Here is a 20,362-nt window from a genome sequence, read left to right as displayed (position 1 = left end):
ATTTTAAATGGAATTTTTCTATCTCTTCCTGCTGTGGTTTTGTTGGTAATATACAGAAATTATGATTTGTGCAGCTTTAGTTTATATCCTGCAACTTTGCTGAATTTGTTAATTATTTTGATTAGATTGTTAGTTGACTCTAGGGTTCTTTAAGTAAACCATCATATTATCTGAAAAAAAAAATGATGGTTTTGTTTCCTCTTTGTGCATGCTTATTTAATTTCTTATTGCTACATCTAACATTTATAGTATAATATTGAAAAGTAATGGTGATAACGGACGTCCTTGCTCTCTACCCCTTATCTTACTTGTAAGACTTCTAGTTTATTGCCATTACAGATAATGCTCATTTTTAGTTTTAGACAGATGTGACTTTTTGTTTAAAGCTTCTTTTATTCCTATGATTTCTAGTGTTTTAAAATAAAAAACGAGTGTTGCATTTCTTCAAAAGCTTTTTCTGCATCTATTGAAAGAATCATGGTTTTTATTGTTTTGTTATTGATGTGGTCAATTATGCTTATATGTATCTTGATAGTGAAACAGCCCCATATTCCTCATTCATAGTTTATGACCTTTGCGATATGTGGTTGTAATCACCTTGGGAGCATTTAAAAATTTTCTTTTGAATGAATATTCATTAGGTAATTTTGTCTATAGTTTTCTTTCTCTTTTTTTCATCTTCTTGGTTTAGGTATCAGCACTGTCACAGAAGGAATTCGTTAGGGCTCCTTTGCCTATTTTTTCAAACAGTTTTATAGTATTGGAATTAATTGTTCTTTAAAAGCTTCATAGAATTTGCATGTAAATGCATCTACCCTTGGGTTTCTTTTTTTTGGAGAAATTATCTTTGGCTTTTTCATTTTCTTTTTCAAAGGTAGGTAATTTAAGTATTCTGTTTTCTCTATAATTAATCTGAGCAATTTATAGTCTTATAAATATTGATTCATTTCATTAAGATTTCCAGTTTTATTGGCATACAGTTGGGCAAAATATTTCCTAATTTATTTCCTCTCCATTGGGTGTAAATCCATCTTTTTAATTTTTAATACTGGCAATTGGTTTTCTTCTTTTTAAAAATTTGAATCAGTGAATGCTTTATTTTATTGTTTTTTTTTCCCTTCAGAAAACCAGATCCTACTTTTATTTATGTTTTCTTTTTTTTAACCTTTCAATTTTGTTAACCTCTTCTTTGATTTTCAGAATTTCTATTTTGGTGTTAAATTCGAAGATTTTAATTTGTTATTTTTCTATTTTTTATTTGCATGCTCAATTCATTGGTGTGCTCTTTCTCTTATTGATGTAAGCATTTAGAGGCTTAAAATTTCCCCAAAATACTGCTTTGACTGCATCCCACAAATTGTGGTATGTTCTTTTATTGTTGTCATTATTTTTAATGAAATTATTGATTGTTCAAGTGGATTGGTTTTTGAACCATTGCTTTTTTGAGTTTATCTACTTACCAGTTAATTTTAATGTATGCTTCCAAGGATACATATTGAATACACCTTAAAATTACATTAATATCAGAAAAAGATACATTTAATATTGCTGCTTTTCTGCATTTTTTTGTGAATTTGTATGCCTTAAAACATAGTCAATTTTTTTTGTAAAGGTACCATGCTCAGTTGGGAGACATACATACTCCTTTCTATTCCCATAATTCTCCAGAGGCCCATCATATCTGAATTTTTTTCTAAAATTGTATTCACCTCCCTAATTTCTTATTTATATTATGGTTATATTTATTTAGGTTAAGAGGAGTAAATCGAGGTCTCCCCCAATATAGTTTTATTGTCTATTTTGTCCTATAACTCACTTAACTTTCCCTTTAAGAATTTGAATGCTATGCCATTTGGTACATATATATTCAGTATTGATATTAATTCATTGTCTGTGGTACCACTTAGCAAAACATAGCTTTCAAATTATCTTTTTTAATTAAAAAAAATTTATTCATTTTGAACTTAAATACAAAAAGACCAAAAAAAAAAAAGAACGTTTCCATGTACACAGCACAACATAGACAGATGATTCAGTAGAAAACCACGAATGTCCATTTCAGATTGTTTACTTTTAAAGAAAAACCTATGTAATAAATACTACACATTGTTTTCAAAGATAACCCTGCTTTTCTGTGCTTCCTTCTGTTTTTTTTTCTTGTTCTCTACTGTGAACTTTTAATTTTTTTACTCCCTCCCTCCCCAGCCTAACCTAGAGAAGGCTAGAACACACACACACACACACACACACACACACACACACACACACACTATACATATTTCTATCACTTTTTTCTCTGGAGGTGGATAGCATCATCGTTGAATTAGTCATTCAAAATTTTTTCTAGGACAATACTTCTGTTACTATGTGAAATGTTCTCTTGCTATTGCTCATTTCACTTTTCATTATTTTATGCAAATTTTTCCATGTTTTTTCTAAAGTCAACCAGCAGGGCAGCTAGGTGGCGCAGTGGACAGAGCACCAGCCCTGGATTCAGGAGGACCTGAATTCAAATCTGGCCTCAGACACTTAACAATTACTAGCTGTGTGACCCTGGGCAAGTCACTTAACCCCAATTGCCTCACCAAAAAAAACCCAATTAAATTAAAACTAAAATCAACCAGCTCATCATTTGTTATAGTACAGTAGTATTTGATCACAATTATAAACAACTTGTTTAGCCATTCCCCAATTGAAAAGCATCTATCATTTTAGTCAATCTGATAGGTATAAGATATCACAAAGTTGCTTTCATTTGCATTTCTCCAATCCATAATGATTTATAGTTTTGATTTCACTTCAAATGTCTATTCATATCCTTTGGCCATTTATTAGTTGGGGAACAACTTGTACCCTTATAAATTTGACAAAGTTCTTTATATATCTGAGAAATGAGACCCTTATCTGAGACACTGTCTATAAAATTTCCCCCTCCCCATTTTCTGCTTTTCGTCTAATCTTGGCTACATTGGTTTTATTTGTACATTTTTTCTGGGCAGGGCAATGAGGGTTAAGTGACTTCCTCAGGGTCACATAGCTAGTGTCTGATGCCGGATTTGAACTCAGGTCCTCCTGAATCCAGGGCTGGTGCTCTGTCCACTGTGCCACTTAGCTGCTCCACAAAAGCTTTTTAATACAATTGAACTTATTCATTTTACACCTCACAATGTTCTCTATCTCTTATTTATTCATAAATTATTCTACTTACAAATCTGAGAGCTATTATGTTCCATTTTCTTTTAATTTTCTTCTGATATCTCCCTTTATATATGGGTTGTAATGATTGGAATGACGCCACCTGCTGGAGACTTACTGTAGAAAAGCTCCACGATGAAGTGAAGGTCTTTGAGGGCAAGACCAGGAGTCTTTTCTTTGGCATCAGGAAGTGACGTCTGCTTGTAGGAGGAAGAAGGGAGGAACCTGGCGCTCTGACTGGGTCTTTTCTTTTGGACTCTGGTGGAGAGCGGAGCTAGAAATGTGCTCTCCCTTTAATAGATAGATGAATGTAGGCCTTTCTCTCTCTCTTTACCAAATTCTTATTCTCCTTAATAAATGCTTAAAAGCCTAACTCTTGCTAAAGCTTATAATTTACTGGCGACCACTCATTAGATATTTTAGACAGACTAGCTAGAATTTTAATCTTAACAGGGTCATGTATCCATTTTCACCTTGTCTTCATAAATGGTTTAAGATATTGGTCTATACCCAATTTCTACCACATTGCTTTCCAGCTTTCTCAACAATTTTTACCAAATAATGAATTCTTATCCTAAAAACTAAAATGTTTACATGTAAAAATTTTACATTTTTACATAACAAAAGGTTCTGATAATCATTTACTACTATGTATTGTATGCCTACTCTTTTCCATCTGCCTTTCTATTTCTTAGCCAGTACCAGATAGTTTTGATAATTACTTCCTTATGATATAGTTGAACATCTAGCGTTTTCTTTTTATTGTTATTGTTAGCATTTCTAAAACAATATTAAATAATATTGCAGACATAGTGTAGTTTCCCTTTATCTCTTTTAATTAAATCTTTTAGCTTTAACTTTGAGATCACAATTGTTACTCCTGCTGTTTTTTTATATTAGCAGAAGCATAATAAATTCTACTCCAGCTCTTTAACTTTGTATATCTCTATTTTTAAAAATTGTATTTCTTATAAACACGGATTCTTATTTTTAATCCATTCTATTTTCATGGTATGGGTGAGTTCACACTGAGTTATAATTACAAGTTGTGTATATCCTTGATACTATTTTTCTTCATGATTTATCCTTCTCACCCTATTTACTCTTTTCCTCCTCATATGTCTAATTTACTTCTTTGTGTGTGTGTCTAATTTACTTCTAACCACTACCTTACCCTCCTGTTCCTTAATCTATCTACCCCTCTAAGAGTCCCTCCCTTATCCTCTCCCAACCTTCCTACTTCTTGATCTACACGCTCTTCAAAAAGCCCATCCCTCATTCTATCTCCTCACCCTCCTATTTTGTGTGTGTGTGGGGGGGGCAATTGGGGTTAAGTGACTTGCCCAGGGTCACACAGATAGTAAGTGTCAAGTGTCTGATGCTGGATTTGAACTGTCCTCCTGAATCTGGGGCTGGGGCTCTATCCACTGGGCCACCTAGCTGCCCTCACCCTCCTATTTCTTTATAAATTTAGAAGACTTTTATATCCTTCTCAATGTATGTTATTCCCTCTTTAACCCAGTTCCAAAGATTCCAGTACTACCAGAATCCACCCTAACCTGCTTCCACTGTAACAGTTCTTCCATTCTTGCCTATTGTATAATTACTCTATTTCACCTCTCCCTAACCAATTTTACTTTTTAGAATCACCCCCATCATATTCTACTCCAAGCCTTTTATCTGTGTACAATCTTTCAAACTACCCAAATAATTATAACAATCTTAAGAGTACAGATAACATTTTCCCATATAAGAAATAATTAGTTTGACCTAATGAGTTCCTTATAACTGCTTTTTAATGTTTACTTTGTTTCTCCTTAATCCTATATGTCAAATTTTCCATTGAGTTGTGGTCTTTTTGTCAGGAATACCTGAAAGTCTTTTAGTTCATTAAATGTCCTTTTTATTCCTCATTCCTAGTTCCTTTGCTCTTCAGTCTTTTAATGTAGAAGCTGTGTTATCCTGACTGTAGCTCCATAGTATTTGAGTGGTTTACTTCTTATTGCTTGTAGTATTTTCTCCTTAATGTGGGAGCTTCAAAACTTGGCTATAATACTTCTACAAGTTTTCATTTTGGGATCTCTTTCAGATGGTGATCAATGGATTTTTTCTATTTTTATTTTTCCCTCTCATTCTAGTACATCAGGGCAATCTTCCTCAATAATTCTTGTAATATATCTAGACTTTTAAAAAAATCATAACTTTCAGGGCAGCTAGGTGGCACAGTGGATAGAACACCGTCCCTGGATTCAGGAGTACCTGAGTTCAAATCTGGTCTCAGACACTTAATACTTACTAGCTGTGTGACCCTGGGCAAGTCACTTAACCCCAATCGCCTCACCCCCCCCCCCCAAAAAAAAGTATCTAGAGCCTTTAAAAAAAAATAAAGGACCAATGCAGTCCTTCAACTTATACAAAGAAAAATAAACATACAGAAAAATATGCACAATGGCTGCACTGAGATAATAGAAAACAATATTAAATGTGTATTTCCAAATTGATTTCTGAGAACATACGATATAATACCACCCCTATTGCTCCAGAATCAGTAATATATTGTCAGACACAATTAAGGCCCTCTTTTTTTTTATAAGGAGAGCATACCTTGGGAGTGATATATTTGCAAAATTAAAAGTATGAATAAAGTATTTAAATTCAAAAGTGATGATAGGATTATTATTTTTTTTAGTGAGGCAATTGGGGTTAAGTGACTTGCCCAGGGTCACACAGCTAGTAAGTGTTAAGTGTCTGAGACCAGATTTGAACTTAGGTTCTCCTGACTCCAGGGCCAGTATTCTATCCTGATGATAGGATTATATGAATGTATTTATTTCTGCATGTGGTGCTGGTAATGTTGTAAAAGCTCCTTGTTGTAATAGGACAGAAAATGATCTTGTCACACGGCTTAGACAATTCTTTTGACTGCTTTCAAAATACTTACTGCATTATAGCATATTTGGTTATAGAGATTTCCCCAGTATGAGTTTGATGATGCAGAGAAAACATTTCTGTTCCAGCTCCATGTCTTCCTTTACTCATTGCATCAATAGAGTCTGTGTCTATAATATATTCTAAAATGGAAAGCAAAGGTTGACTAAGAGTTGGAGGCTGGCTGATGCTGTTACTGGCATATTCTACAGTGTGAATTCTCTGATACTCATGAAGTTCTGTGAATGGGCATAAGGCCTTCTCACATTCCTGACTTTTCTGTCTAGTGTGAATTCTCTGGTTTTGTTAAGCCACGTTCACTGATGGAAGGGCATCACTGATGATTTGAACTGCCAGGGTTTGTGAACCAGCTTGTATAGAGAATGGTATTTTCCCAAGGGGAATGTAAACTTGACAACAGTGCCCATCAGTAGGTACAGTAACTTCCATACAGTGCACATTCAATAAATACTTGCTGAATTAATCTGGAATGCTCTGGCAGAGGGCCTACTGTCAACCATTAGGTTCATAAGGTTTCTCTCCAGCACCTATTTGTTAATGTAGAATATAAGTTCTTCACTCTGGAGGATAGCTTTCTTAAATTCATGATACTCATAATGTTTCATCCTATTAGAATTGTTGGCATCCTAGACTATGGAAACAACAGAAATGAGTTTTCTTTCATATAACTGCTGTTTTTGAAGGGTTTGAGAAAGCATGATGATGAGATTAAGTGTCTTGTCCTCAATCTTGTTGGTTACATGAACCGGAAGTCATTCCTAAGCTTTCTTTCTTGTATGAAATCTTTGATGTGGAGTCGTTTCCCCTCTCTCTGAAGGTCTTCTCGCATTCATTACAATTCGTTACAAGTTTATCTCCAGAATGCTGGGTGAGATGTTTCTTTTTGTGGAATACCTTCCCACAGTCAGAACATTTATAAGGTTTTTCTCTCCAGTATGAATTCTCACATGCTGGATTAGATTTGACTTATATGGGCGGCTAGATGGTGCAGTGGATAGAGCACCGGCCCTGGATTTGGGAGGACCTGAGTTCAAATCCAGCCTCAGACACTTGACACTTACTAGCTGTGTGACCTTGGGCAAGTCATTTAACCCCCATTGCCCCGCAAAAAAACAAAAAACAAAACCAAAGATTTGGCTTATACTTAAAGGTCTTCCCACATTCATCACAATGAAAAGGCCTCTATTATGAATTTTCATATGTTGAGTGAGACGTATCTTTTGGTAGAAGCCCTCAGCACATTCAGGACATTCATAGGGTTTCTCTCCAGTATGGATTATCTGATGTTCAGTCAGGAGATTCTTCCTGTGGAAAGCCTTCCCACATTCATTACATTGATAAGGTTTCTTCCCGGTTTGGATTCTCTGATTTTCAATGAGTGCTGCCTTCTGGCGGACAGCCTTCCCACAATCATGATGTTCATGAGGTTTCTCTCCTGAATGAGCTCTCACATGTGGAGAAAGAGCTTCCCTTGAAAACTCCTTTCCATCTACATGACATTCAAAAGGTTTCTCAGTATGAATTTTCTGGTGCTTTGCAAATTCTTTGCTTCCTTTGAAGCCCTTCCCATATTCAAGATACTTACAAGAGTTCTCCCTTATATCAATCCTGTGATGAGAAGAAAGGGATTGATGGTAATTGTATGCCTTGGTATAATCATCATGTTCATAACCTTCTCTATAATAAGAATTCTCTGATATCCAATAAGTTTTATACTCAGGGGGAAAACTTTCTGACACTTATCACCTTTGTGGGATTTCTCTCCAGGATCTATTATGAGATAGGAACTCAGATTAGACTTGAGGGCTTTTCTTTATTCAGTATACAGACAGTTCTCACTTTACACAAGTGAACTGTTATGCAGACCTCTACATAGTGATTTTTACATAATGAGAATTTGTTTTACCCATCCACTTCACCTGGCCTATATAACAAAGGCATATACAAAATAATACCTTTATGCAAGTCACAAAATGTACTAAAATGCAGACTCATGAAAACTGTGTATCATAATAAGCAACATTATGAAATGAAAGGTAAAGTTAATGATAAAGTACACACAGTACTGTGCAGTAAAGTTAAACATAGGTGTGCAGTATTTTGCTCCTTCTACCCACTTCACCACTGTTTGGCTGCATAACATTTTTTATGAAGCTATTGAGATCTATTTAGATGGTGGCTCTCCTTTTTTCCTCGTATATCTGATGATAGCAAGCAATATTATCCTCAATTAGTCTTTGAACTTTAAAAAATCTTGAAGTATTTGGATCCATCTTTTTAATAGAAGAAAAAAATTCACTCAAATGATGAAATGCCTCTGCCAACTGTTTCCTTGTGAACCTTTTTGGTTTGACCTCGGGTTCTGAAGTCTCCCTTTCATCTTCTTCTTCCCCCTCCTCCTCCTCCTCCTCCTCCTCCTCTTCTTCAATCTTTGCAGATAGCAGCTCTAGCAGATCCTCATTGGACAGTTCTTCATGAGACTCAATCAACCCCTCCAAATCATTTTCATCTACTTTTAGCTCCAATTCTTGTTTTAGTTTTACAATCTTATGACTCACTTCTTTTAATGTTTCATCTTTGTCAAATCCACTAAAATCGGGAATGAACTGTGGGCACACTTTTTTCCAAACTTTCTTCATACATGTTTCTGTTACATCTTCCCAAGCCTTAGCAATATTCTGGATTGCATGGTAAATATTATAGGACTTCCAGAAATCTCTCAATGTCAAGTCTTTATCTTCATCCAAAGCTGCAATTGCCTGGGCAAATGTAGTACTTAAATAATAGGCCTTGAATTCCTTAATCACTCCCTGATTCATGGGTTGTAATAATGAGGTAGTATTAGGGGGTAGGTAGACCACTTTTACATTTTCATTAAAATCATCCAGATGGAGAGGGTAACCTGGAGCCCTATCCAAAATCAGTAGAATTTTGAAAGGCATGCCATTATCATTACAAAACTTCTGCATTTCAGGAATGAAGCAGTGCATAAACCATTGTTCAAAGATGTTAAGGGTTACCCATGCCTTTGGGTTGGCAAAATAATGCACAGGTAATGTTGCCTTGCTTATTCCTTTCAGTGCTCTGGGATTTTCTGAGTGATGTACAACAACAGGTTTTAATTTGCAAGTCCCAGATGCATTCCCTCCAAGCAGAAGAGTAACTCTGTTTTTTGAAGCTTTATGCCCCAGCATAGTTTTTTCCCCCATTGGGATGTAGGTTCGAGATGGCATTCTTTGATAAAATAGGCCAGTTTTGTCTACATTAAAGATTTGCTCTGGCAAGTAGGGACCTTCATCTATTATTTTTTGCAGGAACTCCGGGAACTTCTTTGCTGCTTCAATTGCTGCACTAGCAGCCTCTCCTGACACCTGCATATTATGAAATCCCGCGCGATTTTTAAATCGTGCAAACCAGCCACTGCTTGCGGTAAATACCTGTGTTCCTTCAGGGTACTTTACCTTTAAATCTTCAAAGAGGCTTCGAGCCTTGTCTTGAATTGCCATTAAGCTTAAAGGAATCTTCTTCTGACCTTGGGCTTCTATCCACACAGTTAACAGTTTTTCCATCTCTAGAATAGCACCTTCTCTGTGTTTCGACAGATAAGTCAACTTCATGCAAGCACTGCCTTCTGCATGCTCCTTTATCCGGACAGCATCCTTCACTATGGTATTCACAGTCGACACAGCAAGGCTAAGTTCCCGTGCAATCGATGACAATTTTTGTCCTCCTTCATATTTTCTAATTATTTCCATTTTCATTTCCAAGTCTATTGACTTACGCTTACGGGATGGTTCACTTTTCCCCCTGAGAGCACGTTTGTCGCCAGCCATGGTGAAAATATAAGGATCACTATTGAACACAGGGAGAGGCACAGTATCACTCACTGTCTACAGACACATGGGAACTGACTTAGAGATGCTTCTCAGCTTTCCCACCACCATTTGTGCTGCCCGCATCACCTGGTATCTTAATGGACAGCATCTGTTTTGCATAAAGGAATTTTTGTAATTTCTTTTTGGAATGCGGATGTCTTTTAGAATTTTTAACAAAGTTGAATTTGTGTCATGTGAATTTACATAAAGTGAGAACTGTCTGTCTTAATTTGATGGCTCTCCAAGACATATTCTATGATATTTATTAAGGTCAAAGTAAGAACCAAAGAATTTAACCCCTTCATTATAGTTAGAAAATATTATTGTTTGATAGATTCCCATTATAGTGATTTTGGTCTGATAACAGACTGAATTTCTTCCTGTCACATCTATGGAGACTCTTTCCTATAGACTTGCTCTGCTGGGGAAGAAGGACGCAATCTGGGTTCAGACTTTTTACCATGCCTGCTACACTCATTGTCTCTTCGTGTTTATGGAATTTCATTTTATATGACATTTCACTTACCAAGACTGTGCCTCCTTAGAGCTCTGATGCCTGCTCAAGCTGGAACCATGTTTCCAGGCTTCTCTACAGCTGGAGGTCAACACACTAGCCCTCTCGAAATTTTTCTGAGAAAATGTCTCCAGAGAAATGCTCCCCTTTCCCCGTGACCCCATGGTTTCTGACCTAGTCTCACCATCTGTAAGTAAATAAAAATGTTTATATCCCCACCCCCATATCCACCTATTGTATTCTGATATCTGGTCTGAATCTCCTCAATGAAGAAATGTTACATCATCAAATGTAAATCATACCAGAATTACGTCTTTGGGAAGCTCTTTCACATTCATCCTCACAACAATCTGGAGAGAAGGGAAAGACAGATTTTATATTTTCCAAATGTGGCTAAAGAAATTTAGTGATAACTAATTAGTAACAGAAACAAACTCAGGTCTGGGTCCCTTCATTTCTATTATAGAAAATGGTGACTTGAAGATAAAATTCCATAGGAAAAAAATTTGAAGTCTTACTCATAGGTACAAAATATTCATTACTGTTAAACATACAAAACCTAAAATATATACAGAAGATAAAAATTTTCCAGTATTCACTTGTTCAAAGGATATGATCAAATAGTTCTTAAAAGAAGAATTACAAACTATTAACAGTCATATAAAAGAACATTCCAAATCACTAATAAGAGAAATTCAAATCCAAACAACTCTAAGGTATCACTTCATAGGCATCAAATTGGAAAAGATGACAAAGATGACAACAGTCAATAATTGAGGGACTGTGGGAAGACTGGCATACTAGAGCATTGTGGATAGAGCTGTGAATCAGTACAACTGTTTTGGAAAGCAACTTGGAATTATGTAAATAAAAGGATTAAAATGCCCATGCTATTTGACTCAGAGAGTCCACTACTTGGCTTTTACCATGAAGGAATCCATTGAGAAGAATATGTCCATATTAAGAAAAAAAAAGGTTTATAGCAGCACATTTTGTGATGGCAAAATATCGTAAACAAAGTTGACATCCCCTTAATGGGAAAATGATTAAACACATTTTCGTAGCAGAACGTAATAGAATATTACCATGTTATGAGAACAAATGAATATGATGAATATAATAGAAACACACTGAAAAACAACTAGGAAAGCTAGTAAGAGTCTGAGGATGGATTTAGAACTCAAGTGTTCCTGAATCTACTTCACTAGCCACTGGCTGAAATTTGGAAGGAAGGAAGGAAAGAGTGAAAAATAAACAGACACAAATGGTTGGCTATAGAAATTTATCTTATACAACAGGATAGGAAGAGAGGGAGCGAGAAAAAGGCTGTGGCAAATAAGAGGGAGAAAAGATTAAGGTGGTGGTCAGAAGTAAAACAGATTGTTGAGGAGGGGACAGGGTGAAAAAGAGAAGGATAAGTATAAAACAATAGGATGGAGGGAAATAAACAGTTTGCAAACATAACTGAATGTGAATGGGATGAATTCACCCATAAAACAGAAAAGGATAGAAAAAAGGATTAGAAATCCTAATCCAACAATATGTTGTTCATAAGAAACACACTTGAAACAGAAAGATACATACAAAGTTAAAATAAAGGACAGGAGCAGAATCTATTATGTTTCCAGTGAAGTTAAGAAAAAAGAAATCAGAAGTAGCAATCATAATCTCAGATGAAGAAAGAGCAAAAACAGACCTAACTTAAAGAAAATCAGGTAAACTACATTGTGTTAACAAGTATTGGTAGCATCCAAATTCCTGAAGGAAAAGAGTTACAAGAGGAAATAGAATGTAAAACTCTGCTATTAAGCAGCTAGTGGTGCAGTGGATTGAGCACTCGTTCTGGTGTCAGAAAGACCTGAGTTCAAATTTGGCTTCAGACACTTACTAGCTGTGAGACCCTGGGCAAGTTACTTAATCCTGATTACTCCAAAAACCCAACAATAACAACAACAATAACAACAAAACAAAAAAACCTACACTAGTAGAGGACCTCAATTTCCTCTAAGACATAGATAAATTTAACTATAAAATAAATAAGAAAGATGTTAAGTAGAGTAATATAATTTTAGACAAATTAGATATGATAAACCTCTGGAAAATATGAAATAGAAAGGAATACACATATTTTTCAACTGAGCATAGTTTTTACAAAAATTGACCAAGTGTTAGGGCACAAAAATCTTACAAATATAGAAAAGAAGAAATATGAAATTCATCTTTTCTTGATCATAATGCAATAAAAATTACATTCAATAAAGGACCTTCAAAGCATAAGTTTTTAAAAAGTAGAATTTAAATACCATAATAAAAAAGAATAAGTGGAAAACAAATGCTGGAGGGGGATGTGGGAAAATATGGACATTAATGCACTACTGTTGGAACTGTAAACCAGTCTAACCATTTTGGAGAACAATTTGGAAATATGCCTAAAGGGATGTAAAACTCTCTATATCCTTTGAGCAAGCAATACCACTATTAGGCAAATACACACACACACACACACACACACACACACACACATCAAAGAGATCAAAGAAAAAAGAAAAGGACCTATATCTACAAAAATATAGTCCATCTTTTTGTGGTGGCAAAGATTTGGAAATTGAGGGATATCATCCACTGGTTGAGGAATGGCTAAACAAGTTTTGGCACATGATTGTGATAAAATACAATTGTCCTATAAGAAATGACCAGGGTGGAGGTGAGGGAGGGAGGGAGAAAAAGTTGGAACTCAAAATCTTATAAAAATGAATGTTGAAAACTATCTTTATGTATAACTGGAAAAAAACCAAAATACTGTTTTAAAAAATGTTTAAAAATTACCAAGGGAATAGTTTCAGAAAAACATAGGAGGATTTGTAAGAATTGATGCAAAATAAAGTGAGCAGAACCAGGAGAACAATTTACACAGTAATATTGTAGAATTTATACAGCAGTGTTATAAAGCTCATCAACTGTGAAAGAAAGACTTAGCTACTTTGATCCACAACAATTCCAAAGGACTTAAGATGCAAAGTACCATCCATCTCCAAAGAAAGAACTAATGAACATAGAGGTCAGATGGAAACATATATTTTTTTTCTGTATTTTTCTAGCTTTTTTTCCCCGTGGAAAACAACTAATGCAGAAATGTCTTGAATGACTTCATATGTGTAATGGATATCATGGTTCTTGCCTTCTCAATGGGTGAGGGAAATGGTCTAGAAAAGGACAGAATTTGGAACCAATAATAAAATTAAAAAAAAAGAAAATGTAGGTAAAAATAAAAGATAGCGATAAAAAATCATATGTAAAAGAAAGAAAGAAAAATGCTGCCCACCTCTGGGTAAAGAACTGAACTATATATTTTTTCTCTTTCTTTTTCTTGTTTTTTTTTCCCCCAGAACACAGTTAACATGGAAAAATGTTTGGCATGAATTCATATGTATGATGAATATTGTAATTCTTGCCTTCTCAATGGCTGAGTGAAATTGAAGATGGAGGGAGGGAGAGAATTTGGAATTGAAATTAAAAATAATATTCAAAAAGGCTAGATGAGATACAATGTTATCTCTGCTGTTTCTTTCAAAGAAACATGCAAGAATTTTATATATGCAGCAAGATTCTCCCAAGGAATAGCTTTAAGGTGCTGTTTTTCCTTCTGTATTAAATACCTTTTTAGTCAGCAAACAATAAGGACAGTGGGATCTTGTTTCTCAAAAATGTTTCAAGCTGAGTGATGTAAAAGATAAGTTCTGTTTTAGAATGAGCCTTCAATGTTGATATTGTATAAAGTTTCTTAATTGAAATTTATATAGATGGGAAAAATTTTTAAAAACCCACAAACACCTGAATTAAAGCAGAATCTCATATACAATAAACTGGTCAATATCAGAAATTGTGGGGACACATAAATGGAGAAGTGTCTGCATATCAATTTGTTGAGGTGTTGATGGAATTTTCTGTGTTTTTTTAATAGTATTTTTTTCAATTACATGTAAAGGCAATTTTTAACATTCATTTTTTAATATAAAATTTTGAGTTCCAAATTTTCTCCCTCCCCTCCCTAACTATGGTAACCAATTTGATATAAGTTATATATGTGCAAGCATGTAAAACATTTCCATATTAGTCATTTGGGGAAAGAAACAGAACAAAAGGGGGAAAAAACATGAAAAAGAAAAAAGAAAGTGAAAATAGTATGTTTTGATCTGCATTCAGACTCCATCAGTTCTTTCTCTGGATGTGGAAAGCATTTTCCATCAGGAATCTTTTGGAATTGTTTTGGATCATTGCACTGCTGAGAAGAGCTAAGTCAATCATAGTTGATCATAACACAGTGTTGCTGACACTGTGTACAATGTTCTCCTGGTGATGATGGAATTTTCTGGAAGGAGCTTGGATCCAAGAGGCTCAGGTCATTGCCCAGGCCTGGGAAGCATGGAAGACAGCACTTGTACTACATATAAAAAAGAGTTAACCCCAGATGACAGGCAGCTAGGTGGCACAGTACATAGAATGTTGGGCTAGGAGTCATGAAGACCTTAGTTCAAATCCAGCTTACTAGCTGTATGACCCTGGGCATGTCACTTAACTCTGTCTCAGGTTCTTCCCCTGTAAAATGAGCTGGAGAAGGAAACGGCAAAGCACTCCAGTATCTGCCAAGCAAACCCCAAATAGAGTCATGAAGAGTCAGATACGACTGAACAACAAAACCTGACGCTCCCGTTGCCATTACACAATGTCTAGAAAGAAGTGTCATCATTGTCATAACAAACTATAGATAGCACCTTAAAATTAACAAAGCACTTTACAAATGTGCTGTCATTTGATCTCAGGGCTTCCCAGTAAGACAGATGCTCTTTTCATTTGACCCATGAAGAAACTGAGGTATTTAGCAACGTACCTGGCATAGAGTAGATACTGAATAAATGTTTATTAACTGATTGATGGAGTTGAAGAGAAGTTCAGTGTTGAGGGCAGGGTCCCACAGCTTTTATTGGTTCTTTTTTGTTGTTGTTGTTTTTGTTTGTGGGGCAATGGGGGTTAAGTGACTTGCCCAGGGTCACACAGCTAGTAAGTGTCAAGTATCTGAGGCCAGATTTGAACTCAGGTCCTCCTGAATCCAGGGCCAGTGCTTTATCCACTGTGCCACCTAGCTGCCCCGGTCCCACAGCTTTTAAGTGCCAGGATTGATTGTGCAGATTTCTTGACACTAAGACCAACACAATAGGTTGATTAGGCCACCTAACAGCTGGATGGATGGTCACTCACTCACCTGGAGAGCTGGTCCTTGGCACTTTAATCACTGGCTTCCAAGCAGGGTCTCCTCTCTCCAAGTGACAGATCACATCTGGCTTGCAAACAGTGAGTCCTGATCATAGGAAAGTGCAAAGAAATGGGGAAAGAGTCTGCTCAATCTTAGCTCCTCTCTTTTTGGGAAGAAGTGGGAGCTAAGCACATCCACAGACCACAGGACAAATGAACCCTCAAGGATGCTTTCTATTCTATTCTTAGCAATTATGGGAGATTTTGTCCTAGACTGGATTTGGATTCATTAAAAAAAAAAATCCACCCACTAGTTCGGACCCATTGCAGTATGTATATGTGGATACATGTCAGATCTTTGGTATCAGCACTTGAACTTTTGGGGCCAATCTTAGACCTATGGGAACAGAGTGGAGAAGGTCCAGGGTCAACCCATTTAGGGGTCAATTTTCAGGTTAGTAAAGCAAAAAGCTCCCATAAAATGTAAGCTCTGTGAAGGCAGGGATGGTCTTGTTTTGTCATTGAGTCTACATCCCCTAGCACAGGGCCTGGTGGTAGAATTGTTGAAAGATCTTTCATGCAGGAACTGATAACACAATTATTCTCTGTCTCTTAGATGTGAAAAGACTAGCAGTCTGAGATCTCTGCTTGCCCAACAATAACTGCTCAACTCCCAGGGTATTTCCTAAGGGAAGTTCATGCAACAGGGAGAATCTGACTCCCCCAGGGAAGTTGGTCTTACCCAGATAGACCAGGTGCCCATAATTCTCCAGCATCACATCCCTGTACAGCTCCTTGTCAGAAGGGTCCAGGTATACCCACTCCTCTGGGGTGAAGTCCACAGCCACATCCTTGAATGTCACTGATTCCTACAACAAAGCCATTTGTACTTACCCAGGGGACCTTAAAGTAACATGGTGTTCCAATGATGAATTTCCAGTGAGAAACAATATGGCAGGCCCTTCCTTTGATGGCTTGGATGTTATTTCCATTGGGTATCAAACAGAATTCTTGCCAGTTTCTTTCTAAGAGCTCAATTTTAGAATAACTGAATCCTGTTGTTTAAGACAATACCCATGAGGGGACTTCCTCTTACTCCCAAAGTCACATTGGACACTGTCAGTCCATAATTACTGAATCCTACAATGTAGCCTCTGCCTTTACAGCAAGGCTGAATTTATATTGAGTTTTGATGTTTTCAAAGATCTTTTATATCAGTTAGAAAAGTATAAAAAAATCACTCATTAGACAGTATATGCTGAGTTAAGTGAATAGAATGACAGTAACGATAATTACAATACCATTTATACCATACAGTACTTTTAAGTTTTGTAAAACCCTCTACAAATATTATCTTATTTTATTCTAACTATAATCCTGAGAGAGGTTATATTATTATCCTAATTTTGCAAAGAAGGAAACTGAGGCAGACAGAGGCAAAGTGATTCATGTAGGATCAGGCAGCTAGACCGAGTCTGAGATTGGATTTTAACTCAGTATTCCTGACACCAGGTTCATCACTCTATCCACTGCATTCCTTAGCTTCCTTAGAACAAGCACACAATTGAAAACAATTCCTGCCCCTAGGGAGCTTACATTCTAATACAGGGAGGGGAGTGTGACAAGTGAGGGGCCTTTTGGTTTAGAAAGTTACAGGGATGGTGAGTGGAGCCACCAGGGATAGACTGATATGCTCTTTCCAGTGCCCAGATATGTCTTCAGAATTGGAAAGACCACTTGGTGGGGGTGATAAGAGAACAAGGTTTGAAAGCCAGGAAACTCCCTAAAGCTATAAGGTTCAGAGAAGGTGCCCACCTTCAGGGAGGGAGCTTCCTCCCAAGGAATTGCCCAACACAAAGAAATCACCCAATTTAACCCAACAACTAATAGAGACCTGACAATAGATAAAATATAATCTCAAGAAAAGGAAATTGGACTACCTATAAAAGAACTTCTTTAGAAAAGAGACCCACCCCTGTTCCAGATGAATGTTTCAGTGTCTTCTCTCTATTGGCTGTTGATGTTGAGGTTGACTTAGAACACTGGTGGGAATCAGTAGAGAAATCAGGTGAGAAACTCATGAACTTCAATAAAAAAGGTTACAGAGTAAATTCTTAATGTTACCATCCCCCACAAATGCAGCCCCTCCATGTTAAACAACTCAGAAATTTCCTTCTCTGCTTCCTTCTCTTCCTCTGCCTTCCCGCATGAAACCTTACTTTTCATCCTCATTGTAACCTCCAGTCAATCCCTCATCTCCTTAATTCTCTCCCAGGCCATCTCACCTGTCCTAGCCACTCTCTCCTCCTTTTCCCACTTGGACACTTTGGGGGAATTTAGGAAATTACCAGTGGGAGAACTGGGCAAGTATGGCAGAGGGATGTTCCAAGGTGAGGATGTCCCGGGACCTGAGGGAAGTTCTCGGGTGAGGCTGTTGCTGAGGCACAGTGTCAAAGTCCATAAAAGCAGAAGCACAGTCAGGAGGGAAAAGAAATGAGAGAGATGTGAGCAAGAATTGGAAACAGATTTTATAGCTTGTCACAAGAAATACAAAACCTCGCCGAAGCAACTGAATCCATGAAAATCTGAATGAACCAAAAAGAAGTTAATGATTCCATGAGACAAGAAATATTAAAGGCCAAAGGCTGGAAAATGAAGAAAAAGTAAGGAATCTTTAATCAACTAACCTGGAAAACAGGTCAAGGTGAGATATATGAAAAATAATCAACGGACCACCTGAAAGCGATGATGACTCCCCCCAAAAGCGTCTAAACATTACATTTTACACAATCATGAAATGAAACTGTCCAGATACAATAGAACAAGAGAATAAAATGAAAATAGAATCCACCAGTGACTTCATGAAAGAAATCCCCAAATGAAAATTCCCAAGAACATTACTGCCAAAATCTAAGATTCCAGTTCAAAGAAAAAATACTGCTAGAAGCCAGAAAGAGAAAATCACGGTGGTACCTCAGTATTCATCATTAATTGGTTCCAGAAGGCATGACGAGTGGTAAAAATGACAAGTACCAAACAAATTTTTCCCATAAGGAGTAGTGTAAATTGAAATAATCCATTTCCGAACCCCAGAAATTCCACATTTTACTTGGCAATTTATAAATCGATGGGTTTTTTATATAAAACCTTAAAACTAGACAGACATAAATTTAAAAAAACCAATAATGAGATAAAATAAAATGCAATTTAATTTCACTTTACCTGTACTGAGAGGAACTGATGGCCTAATGGGATGGTGGTGACGTAGAGGAGGAGGGAGGTTATTACTTGGAAGGGGAGTCCCCTTCCAATAAAAATCAGGCACTTGCACTGCAATTCTTTCTCTTTTCTGTCTCTTAACACCACGGAACCCTGCTGGAGACTCAGATTTAGGGAGTTTCACATCAAGGGAAACTTGCTTCTGCCCATGTTTCAAAATGTTTCTGAAGTAAGACATTGTTTGATCATTAAACAAGTCCACATTTCGGCTTGTTAGAGCTCTGTCAGGATGATACTTTTCAACAAAGTTTTGTAATTCAACCCATTTACCACACATTTCTTTTAGCAGTACAGTCGAGGCTTCCTCCCTTCCCTCCTCCTCACCTGAAGAAAGTTCCTCACCCACTGTCTGTTGCTGCTCCCTTTGAAATTCCTGCTGCTCCTCAGTGCTGAGCTCCTGGGTGATGCAGGTTTTGTTAGGCATTTTCTTGTCATAATTGAAGATTTTCTGGGGAATAAAGCCCTCAGCCTCTACACAGTTCCTAAATTCACTACCAAAGGTTTTGGCAGCTTCTTTGTTGGCACTGGCTGCCTCTCCATGTCTCACCACCCTACGAATGCCAGTTCTCTTTTTAAATTGATCAAACCATCCATGACTGGCTTCAAACACTTCACTGCTCTCACCACTTGTCCCAGGTTTGTCCTTTAACAGATTGGCCTGCAATCGTTTTGCTTTCTCACAAATTATTGCGTCAGAAATACTATCACCCACTAACTGCTTTTCATGAATCCCAACGGACAACAATTTCTCCACTTCTTCCAATGTCTGTGACCTTTGCTTAGTCACTGCCTTCACACCTTTAGCAACACTAGCTCCTTTAATAGCTTCCTTGTTTTTCACTATCGTAGAGATCGTTGTTCTAGGCATTTTGTACTCAGCGGCGAGATCAGACACACGGCTACCATGCTCATACTTTGCTATTATCTCTTTTTTCTGTTCTATCGTGGTTCTCACTAATTTTCTTTTCTGCTGAGTTGTATCTCTAACCTTCTTTGAACTCATGATAATTTATAAGAACAACAACAAAAAATAAGCTTGAGTTGAAAAAAAGCACAAGAAGGTGCAAGGCAAAATATGTGGTGTTCTGCACTGAGTGCAAACTTCTTCCAGACTAATGTACTGGTCTTTGTCTTGTCCAGAGAGACAAGATGTGCAGCAGCATCTTGACTCGTACGGGTTTTAGCAAGTGCAACTAGTGCTGAGCAAGCATCAAGTGTGGAAGCATTTTTTTCTTGTTGAAATGCAATGAGTACTGAATTCGATGAGTTTTGAAGCTGACAAATGCCGAGGTATTGCTGT

The 20,362-nt window shown here is 36.8% G+C and overlaps 1 protein-coding gene across 1 annotated transcript; it reads right to left on the bottom strand.

The window, feature by feature from the left end:
• Positions 1–10,753: 10,753 nt before the first annotated feature.
• Positions 10,754–19,930, bottom strand: LOC122748339 (zinc finger protein 202-like). Its single transcript, XM_043993996.1, has 6 exons — positions 19,006–19,930; positions 18,132–18,220; positions 17,757–17,825; positions 16,526–16,652; positions 15,794–15,889; positions 10,754–10,883 (listed from the first exon to the last, which is right to left on the bottom strand). Exons 1-6 carry the CDS (start codon positions 19,928–19,930, stop codon positions 10,819–10,821), a joined length of 1,371 nt encoding a protein of 456 aa, XP_043849931.1. The 3' UTR covers positions 10,754–10,818.
• Positions 19,931–20,362: the final 432 nt, after the last annotated feature.

Source organism: Dromiciops gliroides, chromosome 3 (assembly GCF_019393635.1).
Source record: "Dromiciops gliroides isolate mDroGli1 chromosome 3, mDroGli1.pri, whole genome shotgun sequence".
NCBI classification, from domain to species: Eukaryota; Metazoa; Chordata; class Mammalia; order Microbiotheria; family Microbiotheriidae; genus Dromiciops; species Dromiciops gliroides.
The sequence above is the reverse complement of the archived record's forward strand: the minus strand, read 5'-3'. Positions and strand labels throughout refer to the sequence as shown.